Consider the following 17,720-nt stretch of genomic DNA (forward strand, 5'->3'; position numbering starts at 1 on the left):
TTATACCAGCAGTACCAAAACTGCAAGCAGGGGTACAAGTCAATCAACGACTATACCGAGGAGCTTTATCGTCTGAATGCTTGTAACAACTTATTGGAAACAGAAAATCAGCAGGTGATGAGGTATATTGGAGCTCTAGGCCTTCCAATACAAGATCAGATTGTGTTTCATACTGTTTGGAATTTGTCCGAGGCTGTAAACTTGGCTTACAAGGTGAAGTCTCAATTATCGAGGGCACCAGCCAAGACTCCATCCACTAGCAAGTCTGTTTCTGATTCAAATCGAGCTGCACTTGATTGGGGCAGGCAATTCAACCCACAAGTAGTTCAGCATCAACAAGCATCTCAACGCATCAACCAACGTGATCCTATTCAGAGCAAACAACCAGTGATTTCTCAACATCATCGCAACAATAATCCTTATCAATGTCCAACCATTGATAAGTGTTATCGCTGCAACCAACTTGGGCATAGTTCCAGCACGTGTCCAAACCGAAGACAGGCTAATTTGGTTAATGCAACTGAGGATGATCCTGCAGATTTTGGGAATGAAGGAAGTGATGACCACGGAGATCAGAATGATGATGAAAAGGTCGAAGTTGTAGAGGGGGATCATGGAGATCGAGTTGTTTGTGTTGTGCAGAGACTTTTGTATGCACCAAAGCATGAGTTTGACCTACAACGACATAACATCTTCAGAACTAGCTGTACCATCAATGATAAGGTGTCACGCCCCGCCCCGCAAAACGACACCCATTGTGGACCCGAGTCGGCGCGGCCACATGGCATTCTCAAACGCCAACCAAACAATCACTTAACAACAGATATTAACTCAGAATAAACCAGCGGAAGACTTAACATTAATATTATTAAAAGAGTCGACGTTATACCCATAACTTTACATACTTGGCAAACTAAAGTGCAAAACATCCTTTACAAAATGAGTCGATTATATATACATGACAACTCACTACCACCGACACAATCAACATCCTCAAAGCCAACCCCAAAACGCCAACTGGTAGTGGACCATCCTACAAACCCCTGCTATCTGGCAATCCAAAAGAAAACCAGGAGTGTGTAAGAAATGGAATAAATCCAATAAAACTCAACATAAACAACTAACTGAACAATTACAATTTATGTTCACAACACATGCAGTGACACATCTACCACATCCCATGTACCCAAGGTATTGTGTCCCGCACACCAAGCTCCCATTCACCGTAAATAGAACGGCACGGGCCACGACAAGGTGTGACTCACTCCACAAACCTTATACGGGTACAATCAACATACACCAATCATGCACGCCAGTAACTAAACCAACCATAGCATGATGCACAACCAACATGTTAACATCTCATTGAAGATATAAGATATCAAACACACTCACCTGTGAGTCGACCGAAGTATGCCAACTTACGGTTTTGGCACCTCCCGATTACTCAGCTCGTTACATAACCACACGTTTAACCGTATTAGTAATAAGTTCAACGAACGATCAACACAAGAATAATAAGCTCATAAGGAACTAAACAATGGCCAAAGAATAACACACATGAAGTTCAAACACAACAACACTCCCAAAATAACAAGACATCCTACAACCAGCCTGTCTTTAAAAGACTGTAGCATTTTATAGGATCAAAGTTGGGTCATGAAACCACCACCATTAGAAAGTAGACTTTCAGTACACCAATATCGATATAGAGTTTGTCCTAAATAGATTTCGAATGACAAAGTTACGACTGTCCAAAGATGCACACTTAAAAACACAACTCTGTAGTTTCTGCAGAACAGCCTGTGATCGAATGCTCATTAAAAATCACATACTCAATCTTTTCCATTAATTCTAACACCAAAACATCACCAATTGATCAGTGTTTAAGACTCATGAGAACCCATAGCCAATAAGTACATTTAACTATGACAACATCGATGAATAACATAGCTCCAAAACCTGCCCAGATTTCCAGAGTTAACAAACCATTAACTTCAGAACCGAAACTGAGTTTTCCTAGAAGTAACTAAGGCACAAACCTTACATGTTCAGAAAGGTATGTAAGTCTAGTTTTAGAATCAAGAAACAGTGTGTAAAACCGACACCCGAACAAGAAGTTATGCCCATTTTTCCAACACGTGTCTGTGCTGTCTGCACAGACGCGAATCAGACACCAGTTCAGTCCACGAATTTTGTAGGCCAGAACACTTCGAGTTATTTTCTGAAAATTTAACACGATGCAATAGACTCACAAATGAACCTTCAGGATTGTTTTCAAGAATTTAGAAGATTTCTAGTTACCTTGAATAAATTCGTCAAAACATGACAGATTATGAACTTGTTCAAACACATTTATGTATGTTCATCATATACACGAATTCTCTGAAATAAAAACTCAATTCCAACCTCAAAAACCCTCTCCCATGGCTTCAATTTAGAGCATATTAGATGCAGAACATGAAATCTAGCATGGAAACATGAATTTCAGCACTTAAGAAGATGAAACTCACCTAATTAAACTTCAATTCAAGGCTAGCTAAATCTTCTCTAAGTTTTTCCCTATTCTTCTCTTCTTCCTCCTGTCGTTCCTCTCTCTCTCTCTACGTGTATCAACGAAGAAAAGAAAAAATAGAACACGTAATCCAGTTTGATAAACTCTAAGGAAGATTATTGTGTGCCAACAAGACCACATGCTATCATGTTCCAATTCACAAATCACACACAAGCCCTCGCACTTCTAATGTATGCAATTTAACCCCGTGACGTATAATTTAATTAAATACGTGAATTAAAATACCAAATATCCGAGACGGGTGCGACATAAGGTGTATGATGTCATCATTGATAGCGGTAGCAGCGAGAATATTGTGTTGAGGGCTCTCGTCGACAAGTTACAATTGAGGACCAAGCCTCATCCTTCTCCTTACAAGATCAGATGGATCAAGAGGGGTACAGAGATCAAGGTAATAGAAGTTTGTTGTATTCCTCTTTCAATTGGTAAAAGTTATAGAGATGCAATAACTTATGATGTAGTAGACATGGATGCATGTCATATGCTGCTAGGGAGACCTTGGTAGTATGATGTTGATATAGTTCATAATGGGAGGGACAATACATATGAGTTTAGTTGGAACAAGAAGAAAATTAAACTAGTTCCATTGTAAGGACTACCTAAAGCTTCTAAAGTGGAGGGGAAATCATTTTGTTGTAGTTCCTGCATTTGATTTTGTTGACGATATGAAAAAGGCAGGCGAACTTCTTGTTTTAGTTGTCAAGGGACCAGAACTAGTGATTGCAGATTCTAACATTTCTGGGGAGCTTTAACCTTTGTTGGAAGAATTTTCAGACATCATTCCTCATGGACTTCCTGATGGTTTACCACCCATGACGAACATACAATACGGCATTGACTTGGTACCTGGTGCAAGCCTCCTGAATCTTCCACACTACAAAATGAGTCCTGCAGAGAGTGCAGAATTGCGAAGGCAAGTTGCTGAGTTGAATCAGAAGGGGCTTATTAGAGAGAGTATGAGTCCTTGTGCTGTACCGGCATTACTTACACCAAAGAAAGATGGGAGTTGGAGGATGTGTGTTGATAGCAGGGCAATCAACAAGATTACGGTAAAGAACAGGTTTCCAATACCGCGCTTGAGTGACATGTTAGACATGCTTGCAGGCTCTAAAATATTTTCGAAGATCAACTTGCTTAGTGGCTACCACCAGATAAGAGTTAGGTTTGGGGATGAGTGGAAGACTGCCTTCAAGACAAAAGAAGGACTATACGAGTGGTTAGTTATGCCATTTGGGTTGTCTAATGCACCAAGCACCTTTATGAAGGTGATGAATCAGGTTTTAAAACCTTTCATTGGCAGATTTCTTGTGGTGTATTTCGATGATATCTTATTTTACAGCCAGTTAGAAGTTGATCATATGAGCCACTTGCAAAAAGTTCTTCACGTCCTTCGGGAAAACAACTTATATGTCAATCTAAAGAAGTGCTATTTTATGGCAAAAAAGTTGTTGTTCTTGGGATTTGTTGGAGCAAATGGCATTCAAGTGGATGAAAAGAAGGTCAGGGTAATCCGGGATTGGCTAACTCCAACAAATGTTAGTCATGTTAGAAGCTTCCATGGCTTAGCTACTTTTTATAGGAGGTTTATTCGGAACTTCAGTTGTATCGTGGCACCTATCACCGAGTGTATGAAGAAAGGAAAGTTTCAGTAGGGAATTGAGCAAGAGGAAAGTTTTGCGCTGATCAAAGAGAAGTTGTGCAGTGCTCCAGTTTTGGCATTGCCAAACTTTGACAAGCTATTTCAAGTTGAATGTGATGCCTCTATTGTGGGTTTCGAGGCTGTCTTATCTAAAGAAGGTCGACTAGTGGAATATTTCAGTGAGAAGCTTAGCGAGGCACAACAGAAATGGACTACCTATGAGCAGGAATTCTATGCAGCACTTCAGGCTTTCAAGCATTGGGAGCATTATCTTGTTCAGCGAGAGTTTGTGCTGTATAGTGATCACCAAGTACTGAAGTTCGTAAATACACAGGGCAGCTTGAACAGAATGCATGCCAGATGGATTTCTTTCATTCAACGGTTCACTTTTGTTTTAAAACATAGGACCGGGCAACAAAACAAAGTGGCTGATGCATTGAGTCGGCGAGCAGCTTTACTTACAACTCTTAGTTCGGAAATTGTTGGTTTTGAATTCATCAAGGAATTGTATGAAGAAGATGAAGATTTGAGTAATGTTTGGAGGAAGTGTCAACTGAAACAGGATACTGGAAATTATTATGTGCAGGATGGCTATCTCTATTATGGTAACCAATTATGTATTCCAAGGGCATTTCTAAGGGAGAAGATCATCCTGGACTTGCATGGTGGTGGCCTAGGAGGTCATGTGGGACGTGACAGAGAGCGATATCATTGGCCACAAATGAAGAGGGATGTTGGCAAGTTCATGCAAAAGTGCCTTGTTTGTCAAAAGGCAAAGGGGCAATCATAAAACACAGGCCTATGCACTCCATTACCCATACCAGAAAATATATGGGAGGATCTTTCCATGAATTTTGTCTTGGGACTTCCAAGGACTCAACGAGGTATGGATTCTGTTTTTGTTGTAGTTAACAGATTCTCCAAAATGGCGCACTTCGTTCTTTGCAGAAAGACATCAGATGCAACTCATGTGACAAACCTCTTCTTTCGAGAAATTGTTCGATTGCATGGAGTTCCAAAAACTATTACTTCAGATCGCGACGTCAAGTTTCTCAGCCATTTTTGGAGAACATTGTGGAGGAGATTCGATACGAGTTTGAATTATAGTAGCACAAGCCATCCGCAGACTGATGGGCAGACCGAAGTAACAAATAGATCATTGGGGAACATGATCAGATGTGTCTCGAGAGATAAACCAAAACAGTGGGATGCAGCTCTTGATGAGCACCCAATATTGTAGATATTTGGTGTGACTAGTCCCGTTTTATATTGCTTTAACTTGCGTTTGTTTAGCTTTTATAACGATATTGCACGTAAGGTGTGTTTTTAGTGTTTTCAGGTAAACCGTGCAAATAAAGCGCATTTCAACGCCAGGAATGCTCCAGATGCTTCCAAATACCCAAAGATCCTGTCGGCCCTTTAAAATCTGTCTAAATATGGAAAAATGACTTTCAGGAAAAGTATCGATTCTCGAGATTAAAAATGGCGGTAATTGATCCTTGAATTTTTGTAAGAGTAACTACAAAGTTACAAGGTTTTATTTGAAGAGCAAGGTCATGTTTTGAGCCATTTTCGCTTGAGAAAAATGCGCAGTTTTTCATTTTACACTAAAAGTGGGGGGTTGACATTTTGATATAATTGGAATCTTGAAATTCTGGTAATGCCATTGTTTCCAAATGGGGGTTACTTTCTTATTTTCATTAAATAAATTAAAGTAAAGAAAAGGTAAAAGAAAGGTTTAAAATGTAGTCGAGAAAAATAAATTAAAGTAAAGAAAAGGTAAAAGAAAGGTTTAAAATGTAGTCGAGAATGAAAATAAGATGTCGTGGAGCTCCGGGGCCGTCGGGTGTCAAGTCTTGGAGGCTGGCCTGAAGACTGGAGATAAGCTCTCCGTATCGATACAGCCTTAAGCTGTATCGATACGCGTTTGCTTAGTGGGAAGACAGGTTTTGTTGTATCGATACGACCTTAATCCGTATCGATACGGGATCGTTACGGGGAAATGACCCTTTTCAACTTAGCAGCGTGGTATCGATACTTTGCATAATCAGTATCGATACTATGAGCTTTCGGTCAGATATTTGCTGCTTTTTGGACCTTCCATTAATGGAATAGTTGATACTTTTGGTATGTTTTTAGGATATTTTGTAGAGAGTGGATTTGTTTGTTTAAATAGGTTGGAAGTCTTTCTCTCTCACATATGTAATTTTAGGCTTAAGTTCCTAGTTTTCTCTATAGGTTTTTCCATTGTTAGTCTTTCAAGTTTTTCAAGTTATTTCCTTAAGAACTCAAGTAAGTATTTGTCTTATGTTAATTTCTCACTTATTAATGTTGTAGCTACTAGTTGGATTTTCATATAAATCAAGTTTATTTCCGTTTCTATCGGTTAATCATGTTTTCAATTCTTAGCATAATTTCTAGTCTTTTCAATATGTGTGAGTAGTATCTTGGCTAAGTCTTGGGCAACTCTTTCCCAATGACTTAGGTGGTTATTTGGTTCTCAAACCTTCGGGCTTAAAATCATGGTTTTTGGGAATTTCATTAACCTAGCCATTTTGGTCTAAGCGAGAGGTGTTAACTCCTTAGTATGTCGTTTAGTCAAGCGGTCTTGGCAAGTGGCATATTGAGGGCTCGTGGCCTCCTACGTGTTAGATACATTAGCAAGAATAGGTTGATTTAATTCTGGTTAATCACATCTTTTGATAACACATAGTCTTTTAAAGCTAAATCTTCTGAGTGTAAGCGCGCGGTCGTGACTCTCGCTTGAGTTATAATTGAGAACCGGTAACAGCTTAAGTCAAGGTTTAGACGATCCCTAGACTTGCCTCTTTTAGTTTATTAATCTCTTATCTAATTTGTTGCTTTAGCCTTTCCACCGTTAAAAGCAAAATCAAGTTGGCCGTCTTAAACGCCACAAGTCACCATATAAAACCTACATTCCGAATAAGCTATTTTCGATTCTCTGTGGGTACGATCCCGGACTTTCCGGTTATTATGCTACCGACGACCTAGCCCTACGCTTGGGGTTTTTCTCAACCTTATTTGAAGGCGAGGTTTGAAGGCTAAGAAGCTCTTCCTCAAATCGAGTTTGCATTCAATAGCACAGTGAATAGGTCAACGGGAAAGACCCCTTTAGAAGTTGTCTACACTAATCCTCCACAGTTTGCACTTGATTTGGCTCCTTTACCAACGCTTCTATGTTAGAGCGTCGCAGTAGAGAACATGGCACAACGGGTTCAGAATATTCTTGTTGAGGTGAAACAGAGCTTAGAAGAGGCCAACAAAAAGCATAAAGCAGCGGCGACAAACATTGTCGAGCTAAAGTGTTCAAAGAGGGTGATCAAATGATGGTTTATCTACGCAAGAGTAGGCTCCCTATAGCAACTTACAGCAAGTTAGCGGACAGGAAGTATGGTCCTTTTCTAGTCAAGATGAAAATTAATGACAACGCTTATATCATTGATCTTCCAGAGCATATGCAGATTTCTTCTACCTTCAACGTTGCAGATTTGTTCGAGTACTATCCATATAAGCCATTATATCCTGAGAGTAACTCGAAGGCGAGTTCTCCTGCAGTGGAGGTGACTGATGCAGGACATAATGCTATTATTACAATCATAAAAAATGTGTGATTGATTGGTGAATGATTGGATATCTAGATGATTGATTGGTAATAGATGGAAGGGTATTAGAATTTTCCTTTTCTATTTTAGTAACATGTTCTGCCATAATCTTTGGCTGATTTAGATTTTTGATTGCTTTCCTTTTTGGTTAAGATCCTAGTAGTAGTATTCTTGTAAGGTAAGGCATAAAGTCAAGGCTTGTAAGGCATAAGGTCAAGGCACTTAATTTTTCATCTTCAATAATATTTCTCTTGAGAGTTATTTCTTATTCTAGTGGATTCCAGTCCTGTGGACTCGGGAATTAAAGAACTCGCTTCTGCCTGCGTCAAAAAGCAACTTCCCCAAGTCCAGGAGCACCATTGTAAATTCATATAGATTAAAACAATAAAAAATTGTGGATCGTAAAAAAGCAAGCGTGAAAATTATTTCTTTTTTTTCATCCACAGAACATGAAGCCCAATGAAACCCAAAGGGCAAATAAGTGCTTCCCAAACCTAAGGGCCACTTCAAGTCCCTGTAATTAATCGATGTGCACGCAAACAAACTTGAACATCTATTTTATAAGAAAAACAGAAGTGCTACGATCATCGCATCATTTCCACCACTCCGGCCCCACAAAAGTACAAAAAAAATACCATTAAATTTTAAAAGATTATTTATGGGATCCTATAAAAATCAACTTAGTCGCATATCAGCAGATACGTTTTCTAGATTTGTACGGACGAAACGACAATTTCGCCTTACAAATTCAAAAAATATATTTACTATACGCGGTTGAGTTAATTTTCAGCTCCATACAAAATTTATAAATATTCTTTTTCGTACATTTGTGGGGCCGGGGGTGGGCTCCACATGAAACGGTGAAGATGGTGAGGTGATCCTAGAGAAGGAAAAAAAAAAAAAACGCGTACTAGTGTTGAAAAACGCACGATCTGGTTGGAGTAAAATACAAGAGGGGGATCGGATCAGTTTTGAAATCCGCCGTGTGGAGCTGCGGGGAGGGAGGGAGGGAGGGAAGGAAGCGTGACTATGAAAAAAAGAAAGCGAAGGAAATATACACTACCCCAGTCACCGTCTCAGTAAAAAACCTTTCTTCTTCTGCTTCCAATTCCACCCCCTCCACCCTCTATAAAACCTGGAGTCAGCCGACGATCTGGAGTCCGCTCACCAGGACTCGTCCTCCCACCCCTTCCCCGCCGCCGCAACCGGCCAGATCCGCTACAGATCCCCGTCCGCCGCAGAGCTCCTCCCCGCGGATCAGCCCGACAAGATGCCGCCCTCGAAGCGCAGCAGCAACAACAGCAACGGCGGCAGGCAGTACTACGGCGAGTCCCTGCCCGAGAAGATGCGCCGGCTGAGAAAGCCTGTCCTCGTGGCCTCCACGCTCGTGCTCCTCGTCTGCCTGCTTTCGTTCCTCTGCTCTTCTCCGTCGTCCGATTCGGTTGATTCTCTCGCCAACCGTAAATACGCTCCCGGTGGTAGTAAGAGCTACGTGGTTATCTTTGATGCGGGGAGTTCCGGGAGCCGTGTGCACGTGTTTTGCTTCGATCGGAACTTGGATCTCGTTCACATTGGGGAAGATCTCGAGCTCTTCGTTCAGGTAAAACCGCTTTTCGTTTCGTCTTGTTGGTATTTCTGTGTTTTTATGGAGTTGTTTGGTGTTGGTCCTGTTGGATCAGGGACGGATCAAGGATTCTTGCTTCGCGCGAGACCGTAACTTACCAAATGGCTGAGATATTCTAAGTACAAAATCAATTTCGGCCTAAGTGACACAATGTGCGAGCGTGAGCTTGAAAGTGTTTTTGAAAATATCCCAGACTACTAAAATTCGCTAGGGTGGGGATTGAGAGCGGGACTATTAACTCTTTTAAGGGCACACTTTTTTTTATTAGGCCTTGGGCACTAAAAACCCTTTGAGCCAGTCCTGAGGGGGAGCGGAGGTAATAGATACGAAAGAGGCAAAATGAATAATAGACAAACAAAATGGGACAGAGGGAGTACGTTTTAATGTGGAATACTATGTGTGTATGCCTCAATGAATTGAAGTAAGGCATGCGAAGTAGTAAGTAGTGCTTGACAGTCATCTTCGTGTTTTATCTGTGTTATCATAAATCTTGAAACTTTGAGTATGCCAATCTGAATATGTGTGATCACGTAACTAGCTGGAACATTGTCTTGGATCTTGTTTATTGTTGCTCAATTTCTTTATAATAACTTTTATAGTGGAATATGTGTGTACTATGTTCCAATGTCTCAGTTGATATAGGAGAAAGCCAAACAGAAGCAGCGATCTGTCAATTAGAATCAATCTTTCAACAAGAAGATAATTTGTTGCCTTTTCTGTTTTGACCAACACTAGGAGCACAATACAGAAATTTATGACCACTTTTGAAACTTGTAAATATCAAACTTATAGTTTTCCATCCCGTACTTTAATTTGCAAGCCTGCAACTATCAATCTTTGGCCATTGCCATAAGTTGAGCTAATAATGAGCAATCCGTCACATCTTTGTGAAATTCGTTCAATTTTTGCAACTGAGAATCAATCATAACCATCAAATTATCATCCCGAAATTGATGCTATATGATAAACAGTTTAACTATACGAAATTCCAAAATCAATATAATATCGAGGCCAATACGTTAATTTATCAGCATACTTGCTGATGACAGAAAACACAGTTTGACTTAACAAATTAAGAGCCCCTTTGGGCTAACTTTTCAAGACTTTTAGTGTCTTGTTGGTCTTCTTTATTGTTTTTTTTTTTTTCAACTTTGGGCTATATTTTTATATCTTTCCAGTTTCTCTTTTCTCGAGACTAATGATGTGACGCAAAATCTAATAAAAATTAGAGAAAACAACAAAAAATACTTGAAAGTTAGTAAAGTGCTAATGGGATGTGCAATTTACCACGTTGTTGCTCTGGATTATGAATGAAGGAAGCATGGTAATGTGCACAGAAATTGATTTGGGTCTCTAGGCTTGTCTTCTCTAATGCCTTTCAGCTTTGATTTGGGGGCATGGTTCCGTAGCAAAACGTCCCTTTAGCTCCTCGGTTCTTGGAGGTATAGGGGGCTCTTGTTTCAGTGGTATTCCGAGAGCAGCCACTTTGTGCATATATTGCCAAAGGTTAGGTCTGACTCCAATTCTCCCCCGCCCATGCCACCAATGATTAGAGGACTGGATGGGTTTTGTTATTGTTGTTGTTGTAGTAAAGTGCTAATGGGAGTTAGAAATTTGCTCGCAGTCTCGCAGTTTCTCGTAACCTGTTTACACTTACAGGATATCAAGAATACACCAATAGGGGTGCATACCATTATGATTTTGGGATTATGTAGAAACTTAATAAACTAGGACAATTTTTGTCTAAGTTTTGGCACAGTCGCCCCTTGGATCCATCATTGTTTGCTATGCAACTATGTATAACGGTATTCTGGGAGTGTTTGTTTAACGGCACTTTTATTGTAGAAAAAACCAGGGCTGAGTTCATACGCAAAAGATCCCAAGGCTGCTGCACTTTCTCTATTGTCCCTTTTGGAGCAAGCCAAAAGTGTTGTTCCACAGGAGTTGCAGCAAAAGACGCCAGTTAGAGTTGGGGTGAGTAATTTGTATAGCTGCTAAAGCTTTTTGTGACATGATCTTACTAAAAGGCTGTTACGGGTGACTTTATGCTTCTTCATGCACCCAATTCTAATGTTGAAGTCTACTCAGGCAACTGCAGGTCTGAGGCTGTTGCAAGGTGATGCATCTGATCAAATTTTGCAAGCGGTAATGTCAAACTCCTTTCTGCTCTTTGTTCAAAGTTTCCTTGAGCATTTTATTCACCAGTGGATTTCAATTCTATATTCAATAGGTCAGAGATTTTTTAAAGGATGACAGCACCTTTGTATCTAAGGCTGATTGGGTCACAGTATTGGATGGAACTCAAGAAGGTGCTTATCTGTGGGTATGTTTATCAAACTTAACATGCTGTGTATGTAAACTCGTTTGTGGAGTGGCAGATTAGGACTCCTCTTTAGATGTTTCCTCTTTTTTTCCATTTTCATAGCTAGTGTTTAGGTGAAAGTACATAAACACCCCCTCAACTATCACTGTTTCTCGTAAACGCCCCCTCACATTTAAAAGCGCCCATGGAGACCCCCTCAACTACTGGAAACGAAATAATGACAAACTCCGTTAACGGAATGGATAAATTGACGAATATACCCCTATTATATTATACTCTTACATGATAATTTCAAAAAAACCCTGAAATTATTTTCCCCACCCCTCCCTAGTTCTGGTTCGGAGAGAGAGAGAGAGAGAGAGAGAGAGAGAGAGAGGAGGAGGAGGAGAGTGATCGGCGACCACCACCACCGCCACTGGCAGTGCCACCAACAGCAAAGCTTCGACCCCGGCCATCCCCACTCTCTCTGTACTTATTAATCTCTCCTCTCCTTGCATTGAACAACCGTCCTCCGACCACCCCCTGGCACACCTCCAACCCCTGCCGCCAAGCCGTTCCGCCAAACCACCATTCATACCACCACGACTCAAAACCCCCATCGCGACTGGCCTCCTCGCCGCCAAGCCACAGATCCCTCTTCACCGTCAAGCTCCGCTTCTACAATCGAAAATTTCCCAAATTCGACCCCGACGACATCGTTTCCCTGTTTGCACTTCGATTGGGTCCGGCTTCATTGCTTGTGTTTCTCTAACCAACTGGTAGAGTTTGCCACTTCATGTTGCTCTGTAAAATTGATTTTGAGTTTTGTATGATGATGATGAATTATTGGGAGAGAGTTGTGTTTTCTCTGTTTGAATCAGGCACCAATTGCAAACCCTATACGACTCTGCTTTTGGATATTGGTTGCTACAGTACCTGAAAAAATTGGATAGCCCCAAAAGCAAAAATTGTCAATTTTTTTTGGTAATTTGAGGTGAAATCTGAAAACCCAGATAAGAAAACTGAGGAATCAAAGGAATTCGGGGATTTGGATTTGAATCTATTCAAGATTTAGAAAATCGAAGATACTATTTGTTGGGTTGTTACCTGTGCTCAAGGCCATAATCTCCATACATGCAGCACTCAAGACCAGGTGCAGGACCTGCCTTGCCTGTTGTCATCTTGTACCATGTACCATGTAGTTTTTAGAGAGAGAGAGAGAGATGAACTGGCATAACAAAATGGTTCTTTATGAGAGGGCATTTTTGTCCAAAAAGGCCCAAATTACTGACATGTGACCTTCTAGCAAACAGTTCTAAGAAGGAAGGGTGTCACTTGGGTAACGGGAATAGTTGAGGGGGTCTCCGTGGGCGCTTTTAAATGTGAGGGGGTGTTTACAAGAAATAGTGATAGTTGAGGGGGTGTTTATGTACTTTCACCTTATTTCAATATAGCTAGTGCAAAACAGAGGCAAATGTCAACAAGAATAGCGGTTGTTTGCTTTCAATATAGAAAAACTTCAATCATAACAACAAGAATAGCAGTTGTTTTATGATGTATCCATGCAATCTTTACTAGTGAGCAGGCATATTTAGGACAAAAGGCGCGGTTTAGTTTTGGCATATTTGGGAATTGGGACTGTCTGATGTTGCATATGGTTATACAGGTAACGGTAAACTATCTACTGGGGAGTTTGGGTAAGAAATACTCAGATACAGTTGGAGTAGTTGACCTTGGAGGTGGATCAGTACAAATGGCATATGCTATCTCAGAGACAGATGCTGCAAATGCTCCAAGGATATCCAATGGGGAGGATACATATGTGAAGAAAATGCATCTCAAAGGAAAAAATTATTACCTCTATGTTCACAGGTTTGTTTCTCCTTTGTTGTAACGATTGCTATATTCAAGACTGATGATTTCCTTACCCTGGACAGGGCATTGCCTTATACTACCTATATATACTATCCAGACATACTTCAGTTCACATAGCTTAAGCTACTCAATGTCTATGAACAGTGTTGTATTTGCATTTTTGTGAACAAAACTTTTGATTTTATGGTAACATCCTAATTTTGCTATGCTGATAAAAAATAGAATTGTTAAATAGATCAATTAATACAACTTCCACATGTGGTGTTCAGTTACTTGAACTATGGTTTATTAGCCGCTCGGGCTGAGATCTTGAAGGTTGGATACTCTGGAAGCCCCTGTATCTTGGTTGGATATGATGGTACGCCCAATTCTTTCAATTTTGTAAGGCTTGAAGTTGTCTTGACATCGGTACTACTATTCATGTTGCACATTGTTCTTTTCTCTAAGATTCTTGTGATGTAGAGATGCATCGCATGACATACTAAAGCTTAATATTGTTTATAGCAACAAATATGTTCACGAGTTTCTGTGCAATTCTAGATAAGTGACATAGACATCATGACAAGTGAACTAGTGGCTTTGTATGAGTCGGTATGACCATGTCATGAGACTGATAAATAAACAAAATTTTGTACTTCCTGTGTTTGAATTTGGAGCACTCAAGAAGAGCAAAGTACACTTTTGGTCAACAGTAATGATTGTTATAACTCAAACCACTGTTTGAGTCAAGATTTTAACGGGAATCTGGGAAAAGCCTTGAGAGAAGGTAATTCAAACGTTGGAACCTAGAAGCTACATTTAGCTTGACAAACAACATTGTATCTTATTTGGAAAATTATTTTACACCTCCAGAGCTCTTTCTCTCAAGTCTCCAAATGACGCATCCTAAAACTGATGTGTACTTTTGCTCCAAATGAGATGGTTTGCAATGTGTCCGAACCCAATTGGACTCATCTTGAACGAGTCTTAAATGGATGTAAATGGATCCAATGGGTCAAACTATAGTTTTATCCATTAATAGCACAAACTACTACTGCTAGTCCGCTGCGTGACATTCAATATTACCACACCTTATTTACTACTCCACACCCTAAAACCCACAATTGCCACAACAAAATCAGTAATACCACTCCAAATTTTACTAATGTCACACAAAATTGCTAACACTCTGCAAAAATTTATTAATGCCACACCCCTTTTTTTTTTCCTGGACATAGACATATATTTGATATGTAATTGGAAATATGGATATGCAATTGGGTTAAGGGGCTGGTTGGTCTCACTATAAATAAATGGTTTGGGTTGGTTATGTGTAACAATTAGCTAGCTAACTAGGTTGTAAACGGGAAAGCAACCCATTTACAACCCGCTCAAATTCACCGAAGGTCCCAAACCCATCCTTTTGACACCCCTAGTTATGTGGATTCTTAATGAATTTGTTAAGTCTCCTATCGGCCACTTGAACTTTGTGAGGATTTGCGATGCTAGTTGGGCATCTGCTACTTACAATGGAATGGAATTGGAGGAAATGAGATTGGAATATCCTTTCCATTCCAAGTTTGGTTGTACTTAGGAATAGCCATTCTCATCCACAATGGAATCGTGTGGCAATAGTAATTTTTGGAGAGGAAGTAATAATTTTGGAGTGACAATAGTAATTTTGGAGTGGCCATAGTAAATTTTGGGTTGGCAATAGTAATTTTGGAGTGGCAATAGTAATTTTTGGTGTGGCAATAGTGAATCTTAGAGTGACATTAATAATTTTGGTGTGGCAAAGAAATGGAATGACAATTCCTTTACTAGGATGAACGGTGATTCCATTTGGATTGATCATTCCATCATTTAATGGTGAACCAAACATGGGAATAAGTATTCCATGGAATGACCATTCCTTTCCAACGTTGATTCCATCAAACCAAACATACCCTTAGTGTAATAGAGGTTGTCATTTTGTTCAATTTCTTTGCTTTTTATTGGTAGGAAATATAATAAACCACTGTTAATTATGTATGTTTTCCATTCAAGGGCACTACAACTATGGAGGAGAATCTTATCCTGCATCAGCTTCTTCCTCTGGTTCAAGCATGGAAAAATGTAGGGGAGTAGCTACTAAAATTCTCAGAGTTAACGAACCAACATGTACGCATATGAAATGCACGTTTGGTGGGATATGGAATGGTGGAGGTGGGGATGGACAGACGAATTTATTTGTTGCCTCATTTTTCTTTGACAGGGCTGCTGAGGTACTAATCATTCCTGCTCTAGATGTGTTCAGTAATATAATCTATTTCACTTTTTTGTTATGTGGCAAAAGGAATGCTGAATAAAGTTATTTCCCATATAGGCTGGCTTTGTAGATCCAAATCAGCCTGTTGCCAAAGTTCGTCCTATGTATTTTGCGAATGAAGCTAAACATGCTTGTGAAACAAGTCTCGAGGATGCCAAATCAAGATATCCACTCGTAGAGGAGGATAACCTGCCATACTTATGCATGGATCTTGTGTACGAGTTCACATTGCTTGTAGATGGGTTTGGTAAGTTCTCCCCACATTTTGCGCTTCGTTTGTTACGAGTAAAAATGAAAAATGTGTTAGCTGATTACGTTAATTGCGTCTTCTGGAGTTAGGATGTTAACTTGGGAATAAAGCCATTTCCTGCTGTGTACGCGTAAAATAGTTTACGGGCAAAACACTCTACCTGAATCATACGGCCAATTATTGAAAGCAAGGAAAATGCTTTCCAAGAGAATGTGTTACAGTGAAACAAACAGAGCCGTAGTCTTCTGCCAAGTTAATGTTGTCGTAATTCCTGACGTCATATTAATATTTTGCTCTTGGAAACTGAATGCTGCTTCTTTTGTACAGGTCTAGATCCAGACCAGGAGATAACATTGGTAAAGAGAGTTGAGTACCAAAATTCCAAAGTTGAGGCAGCATGGCCATTAGGCAGTGCAATTGAGGCTGTTTCATCGTTGACATAACCAGTGATCGCATTGGTCGCTTATTTGATTGATCCAATTTTTGGTTCCACTGCTTCCTATGGTCATGTAATGGCCTTATTTGCTAGCAGAGATGTTATCCTGTTTGAGCTCAGCAGTGTCCAGTTGACCAGGTAAAAATGAATTTGGGGTTATTTGCAAGGAACAACTAGAAATCACATTATCATTTGTTTTATTTGTAATCAAGTTACATAAATTTTGCTAATTCACAACTTGAGAAAGGATTATTGGAGGCATTTAAATTCATTTTTATTCGCCTTACCAGTGAACTTTTGATGTTATTAATATTTCTATCGTTTGAAAATCTTGCTTTACGTCATGTTTGGTAGGAAAGACTAAAAAGTAGAAGTTAGCCAAGAGGCCAAATTTGGTTGTTGAATGGGATTGGAAGACTGTTATTTTTTTCTTCTCCCGCCCCTCGAAATGCTTAGTCGCGTAATCTTTTAAAATGCCTCGCGCTCTCACTTTTAAACCTTGCAATGCGCTCAAGCTCTCAATTCTAGCTCTCGCGAATTTTAGTAGTTTGAGATTTTTTTCTTCTCCTGCCCCTCGAAATGCTTAGTCACGTAATCTTTTAAAATGCCTCGCGCTCTCACTTTTAAACCTTGCAATGCGCTTAAGCTCTCAATTCTAGCTCTTGCGAATTTTAGTAGTTTGAGATGTGTTTCAAAGACGCTTTTTTGATCGCGCCTCTGCTCATGCACGGACACGCGAATTATGTGATTTGGGCTTGAAGTAAGTGATCTAGTTTTCCCTTCACATTAGGGCACAATGATTGGCTGTGTGGAAGTGAAATTTTTGTTACTTTACCACTACCAGGATTGTATTGGTTGAAGGCTCATGATATTGATCCGGAGTACTATTGTGCTCTCGAAATTTGCGTCATCTCGAGCCTGGTATTATGATCCAAAGCGTTTACTTTTAGTAGAAAGTATACATGTGAAAAAAATTTCAAGTTGATTGGACATCCGTCTATAAATATTTCTTATTTCTCCTGCCGGATTAAGAGACTATGATTTGCGAGTCACATTCCTGTCGTGTCCAGATAAGAGAATTTGGATTCTAAAGAGATGTTTCATTTGCC

At 39.9% G+C, this 17,720-nt stretch overlaps 1 protein-coding gene, 1 long non-coding RNA gene and 1 other non-coding gene across 3 annotated transcripts; 2 read left to right on the forward strand and 1 right to left on the reverse strand.

Moving 5' to 3' along the window:
- Positions 1-826: 826 nt before the first annotated feature.
- On the reverse strand, positions 827-2,346 carry LOC131324392 (uncharacterized). The gene is made up of 2 exons (XR_009199320.1): positions 1,396-2,346; positions 827-1,050 (listed from the first exon to the last, which is right to left on the reverse strand). It is a non-coding gene; the product is annotated as an uncharacterized LOC131324392 (long non-coding RNA).
- A 6,383-nt stretch (positions 2,347-8,729) lies between these two features.
- LOC131324393 (apyrase 2-like) lies at positions 8,730-16,940 on the forward strand. Its single transcript, XM_058356341.1, has 9 exons — positions 8,730-9,437; positions 11,307-11,435; positions 11,550-11,606; positions 11,692-11,784; positions 13,430-13,635; positions 13,908-13,996; positions 15,664-15,881; positions 15,983-16,172; positions 16,503-16,940. Exons 1-9 carry the CDS (start codon positions 9,108-9,110, stop codon positions 16,616-16,618), a joined length of 1,428 nt encoding a protein of 475 aa, XP_058212324.1. The 5' UTR covers positions 8,730-9,107; the 3' UTR covers positions 16,619-16,940.
- Positions 10,770-10,877, forward strand: LOC131324937 (small nucleolar RNA snoR100). The gene has a single exon (XR_009199520.1). It is a non-coding gene; the product is annotated as a small nucleolar RNA snoR100 (small nucleolar RNA).
- Positions 16,941-17,720: the final 780 nt, after the last annotated feature.

The sequence above is a fragment of the Rhododendron vialii genome, chromosome 4a (genome assembly GCF_030253575.1).
Source record: "Rhododendron vialii isolate Sample 1 chromosome 4a, ASM3025357v1".
NCBI lineage: Eukaryota > Viridiplantae > Streptophyta > Magnoliopsida > Ericales > Ericaceae > Rhododendron > Rhododendron vialii.